Source organism: Stegastes partitus, unplaced genomic scaffold (genome assembly GCF_000690725.1).
Source record: "Stegastes partitus isolate 25-593 unplaced genomic scaffold, Stegastes_partitus-1.0.2 Scaffold2505, whole genome shotgun sequence".
NCBI classification, from domain to species: domain Eukaryota; kingdom Metazoa; phylum Chordata; class Actinopteri; family Pomacentridae; genus Stegastes; species Stegastes partitus.
In genome coordinates, this window is record NW_007580236.1 from 1 (window position 1) to 7708 (window position 7708).

The 7708-nt window shown below is 48.5% G+C and overlaps 1 protein-coding gene across 3 annotated transcripts in view; it reads left to right on the top strand.

Moving 5' to 3' along the window:
- The first annotated feature begins 12 nt into the window (after nucleotides 1-12).
- Nucleotides 13-7708, top strand: part of LOC103375218 (exocyst complex component 6B-like) — a 46096-nt gene continuing 38400 nt past the window's right edge. Inside the window, exons 1-3 of one of the 3 annotated variants that reach the window (XM_008305433.1) lie at nucleotides 13-221; nucleotides 355-543; nucleotides 4120-4149. In XM_008305433.1, coding sequence (XP_008303655.1) covers nucleotides 442-543; nucleotides 4120-4149 — 132 coding nt within the window. In that variant the 5' untranslated portion in view covers nucleotides 13-221; nucleotides 355-441. The remainder of the gene's footprint in view (nucleotides 222-354; nucleotides 544-4119; nucleotides 4150-7708) is intronic. The other 2 variants (XM_008305434.1, XM_008305435.1) reach the window with 2 other exon arrangements.

The following is a 7708-nucleotide window of genomic DNA, read 5'->3' on the forward strand; positions in this document are numbered from 1 at the left end:
ACTCTGACGGTGTTTGTAACGGTGGTGAACCTCTGACGGTGTTTGTAACGGTGGTGAACCTCTGACGGTGTGTTTGTGCTGTCCAGCTGGTGCAGGTGATCATCAACACCACCCACCTGGAGCAGAGCTGCCACTTCCTGGAGGAGTTCATATCAAACATCACCAACGTTCCTCCGGACACGGTGAACGCCACCAAGCTGTACGGGACCTCCACCTTCAAGGTAGAGCTGCTCCGTCCACTGTCTCCGTCTGGTTGTTCCTCCTTCACTCCCGTGTTCCTGTTTCTGGACCTTCTTTCTCCTCAGCTCTCCGTTTCTCTCCTCACTAATAAACTGATCTCCTGGTGTCCTGCAGGACGCCCGCCACGCCGCCGAAGCCGAGATCTACACCAGCCTCAACGCCAAGATCGACCAGTTCCTGCAGCTGGCCGACTACGATTGGATGGCAGCGGTGCAGGGGGGCGGAGCTCTGACGGCCAGCGACTACCTGGTCGACCTGATCGCCTTCCTGAAGAGCACCTTCAGTGTCTTCACCAACCTGCCTGTGAGTACACAACAACAACAAAACAATGACAACAAAACAATAACACAACAACAACAACAACACAACAACAGAACAACAACACACAGAATCATGTCTGAGAAGATCCTCAGTCCTCCAGGTCCTGGTTCTTCTGGTAGATTAATGGTAGCAGCTGGACTGGCTGAGTTCCTTGTAGACGTTCCACCTTCATCCAGGAGGCTTCATCAGCTCTGACTGACTAGTTGGGAGTTCCACATACTGAGATCCTGAAGGAGACGTTAACACCTGAGTTTGGGGTTTGTTGCTCCTCCCCCTCGTTATGTGAGTCGTTAGTGCTCCCCCTGCCACAGTGGGGTTCGTTAGGGTCTTTGTGGCTAGGTGTGGATGTGGGTTCATCTTCCTGAGGAGAGATCTGAGGACTGAACTGTAACAGGTGATGCCTCAGACCTCCACCTCTGCTGAGGGATGGTCTCTCCAGTTTGACATAGATGCTTCTTTCACCCCTCTCTGAAACCATCTGTCCTCCCTGCAGCCCAACATCTGTACGTTGTTGTCTTCAGATGAGTGTCCTTTGTCCTTGAGATGCAGGTGGATGCTGAGTCCTGTCCTGAGGAGCTTCTGTGCTGAGCCATGCCTTGTGGAGCGGTGGTTTAGTCTCCCTGATGTCCAGGTCTGGGCGTTCCTCGCTGCACTGGACTGCCTCCACCACGTCGCTCTGTTTGTGTCTGGGTGTCGGGTCCTGAGGGTGGAGCAGCTTCTGTCTCAGGGTGTTGGTGGGCTTGACGTGAACTGAGATGTTGTGTTTGTTGAAAATCCTCCTGAGCTTCTCAGAAACTCCTGCAACACAGACTATGATGGTCTCTTCTTCTCTGTCTCCTCTGGGTTTTGTAGAGGACCTGATGAGGGACCATCTTGGGTAGCTACAGGTTTTCAGTGCTGTCTTGATGTGCTTGTGTTCCTCCTCCTTTCCTGCTGTCCTGGTTGGCCCGTTCTGGGCCCAGTGTTGTAGGAACTATGACCTGTACACCACAAGCTCCTCAGGACAGGACTCAGCATCCACCTGCATCTCAAGGACAAAGGACACTCATCTGAAGACAGTAACGTTTTGGTGTGGACGCTCTGGACGTGTTGAGGCGTGACGTTAAAGTCTCCCTGCATGTCAGCATGACGCATCACAGGGCAGCACAATCTGCTTTAGCTCGTTAGAGCCTCAGCTCGTTAACATGAGGCCCGTAAGCCGGTCAGAGCCGCTCAGGTCAGCAGCAGCAGCTTAAACTGTAATCACATTACAGTGGCTGCAGACACCACGCTGCAGCGTTCAGACAGAGGATTCCTGCAGCTCACATCACAGCTCACACTCCAGACCACCGACTGCAGACCAAAAGCATATCAGGGTTATCAGGGTTACTGATGAGAGAGCAGCTGGTAAATGATCTGAACACGGATCATTTTAGCTTGAAACTGGATGAAAAGTCAGCTTTTAGGCACTAAGCAACAGTTTCTGGGTGGTTCCCGTCTCATGTTCCTTCACTGAGCTTCATGGTTCTCTAAAGTCCTGCAGCTCTGTGGAACCAGAACCACATGAAGGAGGAGACAGAACTCAGAGACGTCTGCTGTTAGGATGATGGAAGTCAGTCTTTACAAACACTCTAAACACCTCAAAACCTGTTCACAACGTCAGAAATAAATGCTCAGAGTTAGTCAGAATTCATCAGAAGTGGCTTGAGACTTGTACAGAGCGACTAGACATCGTTAAAGGACTTAAGTTGATCTCCACAGACGCCACAGATGGAGCTGGAAGTGATGTTTTACATGAACTTTATGTAGAAGTCTGTGAAATGATTCATAGATTTATAGTTGAAATAACTAAACTAAATCACCACGACGAGCTAGTTGTGATTATAAACTGTTGTCTTTGATCATATGGGGTGTAAAGTGAGTTTATCATGAAGCTCTGCATGTTTAATGAGCCTGACTCACTGTGAAGCTGTTTGTAAAGAGTTTTATCAGCAGTAAAGTTCTTCAGAACTCATTCAGAGCTCAGCCGATGAGTTGCTGTGCAGAGCAGCTATTAGAGCTGCTGGAATAAACCAGCTCATGGAGGGACAATTACAGTAAATACATTTAACAAGAGCAGAATAGTTAAATAAAGATTTGTGTTTATATATCACATATTGGACCTGTGGGACCTTCCAGGCTTCAGAGACCAGAACATCCAGAGACCTACAGGCAGTCAGACCTTCAACACCAGAAGCCTGGACGTTGAGATCGTGTTGTGTTTGATGTTAGCGCCCACAGCGTCCAGCACACGTCTGATCCGTGTGTTCAGCTCATGGACCGACCCATGAAGCTCCCCTCTCGATGCAGATCCGGTCTCAGCGGGCCACAAGGCCACACACACTGGTGCTGGAGATAAACGTTTTCCAGCTCCTCTAAGGAGCTTTAGCTTCACCCCAAAGCCCCGGACGTGACCCCGCCACACACACTCCAGCGCGGGCCTCTAAGTAGATCAGATGCTATGGATCTAATGCCGGCTGGCGCGCCCCGCCACAATAAGAGCTGGTCGAGTTACACCCAGCAGAACCAGATACTGCTGAAGTGGCTCTCAGGGCCCATGGAGGTCCTGGAGAAACACAGGAGTGGAAAGTTCCATGTTTGAGCTCATAAAACAACCAAACTGATGAAGTGTTTACTGACCCACATGAAGCTGCAGGTCTCAGTCACAGAACTAAACACAGAATACTTTAATATGGAGGAGTGGATCACAAACATGGAGAACATCATGACGTGCTGAGCAGGTCTGACAGTTGTAGCACATCAATGTGAGGCTGGAGGCTCTGATCCAGGTGGAGCTGTGGAGCCTCCAGGCAGATGTGGTTGGAGGTGGAGAACAGACTGTGGAGGGAAACCAAGGATCCAGGCTTGTTGTATGATGGTATGGCTCTGAAAAGCAAAGTCCTGGATGTTATGTAACTGATGGTGAAACCCACAGATCACTGATCACTGGTGATGTTTCTGAGGCGGAGGCTCAGCGACACGCAGCAGCGATCAGACGCCCTCAGTGTGTGTGTAGATCTATAGATAGATTATATGTGTGTGTGTGGCTGGTTGCTCTGAATGCTCCAGCTGGAAGCAGAGCTGCAGGCTCAGGTTTCCTCACCACAGAGCAGAGCAGCCAGTAGCGCTGCTCAGGGTTCGGTAGAGGACGGCTCATAGTCCAATCGGGCTCAGATTTAAAGACGGCAGGAAACGGCCTCAGGAGTGAACGTGATCACGTGAGAATGAGAGGAAGCTGTGAAGCTGCTGCAGCTCCAGTTTAAAGCTGCTCCGTGGGTCGGAGGTGATCTGGCTGCAGCATCCGCTCCATGCACATGCTGCAGCACAGCGCCAGATGAGTCCAGATCAGCATCATCTCCGGGTCTGCTGCAGTAAATACTCTGAGGTGGAAAAAGCTGCCGCTGTCCTGCTCTGGTTTGATTGAGGAGCTTTGTTTCCATGCAGCCGTTGTGCTCTCTGAGTTTCCTTCAGCCTCTCATTCCTCCCATTCATACCACAGAGCTTCAGTGTCTGAATGTGCTGGTCTGTTTCTCGCCGTAGGGAACCCCGGTAGAACACGCCACCTTACCGGTGAGTATCTGGTTGTTGTGGTAACCGAGTGCAGTTCATCAGCCCCGACTGACCCGTTAACCTGAAACCCAGCAGCATGTCCACGCCCAGAGTGATGCACGTTTGCCTGAACCAGTGTTTGATCCCAGCAGCCAGGAGCAGCTCCTGTTCTCCTCTAGAGCTTTATCTGAACACTAGACAGCAGATCTGAAGGCTTTAATCTGACTCTGGTACCAGAGATGCACCGACCAATGAGCTGCTTTCTTCATGCTGTGCATCATTTATTTATTTAAAGCAACATTAGAAACGTCTTTACGCACTTTGGATCTAACTTTATGTTGTTTATCTTGGAAGTAGTAAGTAGGCACCAGACACCTGGTGCAGAATCTGAGAGTTAAACCACATTTAGACTTCAGTCAGCTGGTTCCTCAGAATCAGTTTCTCCTCAGAGTGGATCCTGTCTGCAGATGGTTCTGGTAGGTTCTGGAGGTAAACGGTCCTTCCATCGTCTACACCTGGTTCTGACCAACCACCACCACACACGCTGATATGAGCCTGGAAAGTTTACCCAGAATGCACTTTGTAAAGTTTTCTCTGGTGACTGATCAGAACCAGAAACACACCTAGAACCGAACACCTAGAACTGACATCTAGAGCCAACACCTGCAACCAACACCTAGAACCGACATGTAGAACCAGCATCTAGAACCTGTGAGCTCCAGGTTCAGGTTAGTCTAAACATCTAAAACCAGAACCTTGTCTGGTCCAACTTCACCACATCAGGTTCTGCTGATGTTAGAGCCTCAACAGGTGGTGAAATGTGACCAGAGACTGGGTTCTAGTAGATCCATGGATCCATCTATAGACAGACACTGACAGGAACTTTCTGGATCAGCACCAGCCTGGTTGGACATTTTGCACGTTTTGCTGTTTTCAAGGTCCAATAATGAAGGCTGTGTCCTCTGTTGGATCCATTCAGTGGTTCTGATCTGATAGAACCTGTTCTGTCTGCGTCCTCAGCACACTTCATGTCTGTTGGAGTTTGATTTCTGGAGACACAGAACCATGAACGTGGCTTCACAGGTTTCTATAAAGCAGAAAATAACTGCAGGTCTGAGAGCGCATGAGGTCCTCAGAACTGAGCCAGAATATCTGACAGGTCTGAGTTGTGGATCCAGAGTGAGTAAGTGTGATGCAGCGTCTTCACAGAAGCACACGTTGGACCTGAGTGAATGAATGGCCGTGTGGTTCTGGAGCGATGCGTCTCTGATGGCTCGGTGTTTGATGACAGTGTAAACAAAGAGGCAGCCGGAGCTCCAGCCTGGTGTCTGGGTTCAGCTCCTGCTCAGAGTGCAGCCACAGACCCAGTCCAGGCTTCCTTCTTGTGGTGTTTCCTGAGTGACATGAACAAACACCTGCCATAATGCACAAATCTGTGATTGTTCCACTGGACTGGACCTGGACCCGCCTCTCGTCTCAGACACATGAGTAGAATCCCATCTACAGCCGTTTTCCAGCTCATGAATCACAGTGAGCACCTGTAGCCGTCAGGTTCTCCCCCAGCGCTCCCCGTGTAGACGTCAGGTGTGGCGGGCCGGTGTCGTGTGTCGGGCTCCGTCCCACCTCCTGACTCCTGGCTGGCCCGGCCGGCTGCTGCCTTGACTGACAGGGTTCTGGATGGACGGAGAGCATTTTATCCACCGTGTCCAATCGCTTCCAGCAGCCGTGGATCAGGCGTCATGGCGTCCCCGAGGCTCTGACCCGCTGCTGCTGCTGCTTTTAGCATCAGGAGGTTCTGTGGCGGCGCTGCTCTGAGGTTCTGCTTGTTGTCACTAATTTGCCAGCAGACTGCTGAATGTTTTTAGTGAAAGGTTCTGATTATATTCGGTGTGAACGTGATCTCAGGCAGCCGTCGGATCATTTATGGGGTTTATTGACCTCAGAACCGTTCTGTAGTCCAGGTGACGTGTTCCTAACGTGCACGCCAATGATTGGTTGATTAAAAATCTAATGAATTCCGATAGATTAGATAAATGTTGTTGTGATGGTTGGAGTTAGCATGATAGGTATACGTTGAGTGTGTTTGTAGGCAGGCTGTTTCTGTCACGGTTGCTCATTTTGTCGTGTTGCGTCTCTTTTGTGTCCAATTGTGGTAAATTTGACTTTTCTTTTTGGTCATTTTGCGTCACATTTGGACTTTTTTTTGCATCTTTTTGTTCCTATTTTATCACTTTATGGTCATTTCAGGTCTTTATCAGTTTTTTGTGGTGATTTTTTTTGGTCATTTTGTCTTTCTGGTTATTTTTGGGACATTTTGCGTCTCTTTTTGATTGTTTAAGCCCATTTTTCCTCCATTACTGTTCATTGTTTATGTCTCTGTGGACATTCTTGGTCACGTAAACATGTTTCTGTGTCTCATTTTGGCAGTTTTTCACGTTTTTATTTCCAGATTTTGTTCATTTTCACATCCTTATGGACACTTTAGATGATCATAGTTTGGCTGTTTTGCGTCTCTTTTGTGTCTTTCTGGTCTTTTTGTGTCTCGTATTGTTTTCTGGGGTGTGTTTGAGGTCATTTTACATCTCTGGTTGTTCTTTGTCCTGTTTTGCTTGGTTTGATCAGAAAACCAAGATTTTTTAAAATTGATTATTGTGTCTATAAAATCCTTAAATGTTAACGTATGAATACAGGTTTGTTGTTTTTCTGTATTTTCGTGGTCGCTTCGTGTCTAACTGCTGTTCGTCTGCTGCTGAGGATAACCTGGAGATGTAAACCAACAATAGTTCTCTGTTTGCTGATATAAGCTCCAGACTAACTCACAGATCAACAGCTGTAAATGTGTTGAAACCTTTATTCTGTTGTTATGTCATCTGTCTGCATTCCTGCTGCTCCTCCTCCTTTTCCTTCCTCGTCCTCCGTTCATTCCTCTAACTGCTGATCCCTCCTTCATGTCGTCTGTCTGAACCTCATCCTCTCTCCTCTTCTGCTTTCTGTCTTCGTCTGTTTGTTCAGCAGCTCAGCAGCTGTTAATGAGGATGGAGGGATGGATGGGAGAGTTTAGGATGGAGGAGAAGAATCCTGAGTAACATCTCCTTTCCTTTCCTTTCCTTTCCTTTCCTTTCCTTTCCTTTCCTTTCCTTTCCTTTCCTTTCCTTTCCTGGGCTGATCTTTGAACTCCTGTCTGTTTCTCACCTTTCTTTCCTTTCACTTTTTTCCTTTCCTTGGTTCATTTTTCACGTTTCCTTCCTCTGTTTTCCTCCAGCGTCCCTCACTCTAATTGTTCCCAGTTGTTGATACTGAAGTCTGAATTGTTTCTGTCAGACAGACCTACCTGTGTGTGTGTGTGTGGGTGTGTGTGTGTGTGTGTGTGTGGTTGTGTGGTTGTGTGTGTGTGTGTTAGGGATCAACTGTTATCAGTGGGGATGTTTTTATTAAGCGATTGCCAATAACATTGATAGAGCGCTGATGTCTCTCTCTGTGGTCACAGTAATGTCCCGCCCACAGCTCTCTCTGATTGGCTGCACGTCACCGGTCACAGCCAATCACTGAGAGCTGTTGTTTACAGAGAGACAGATGAGCA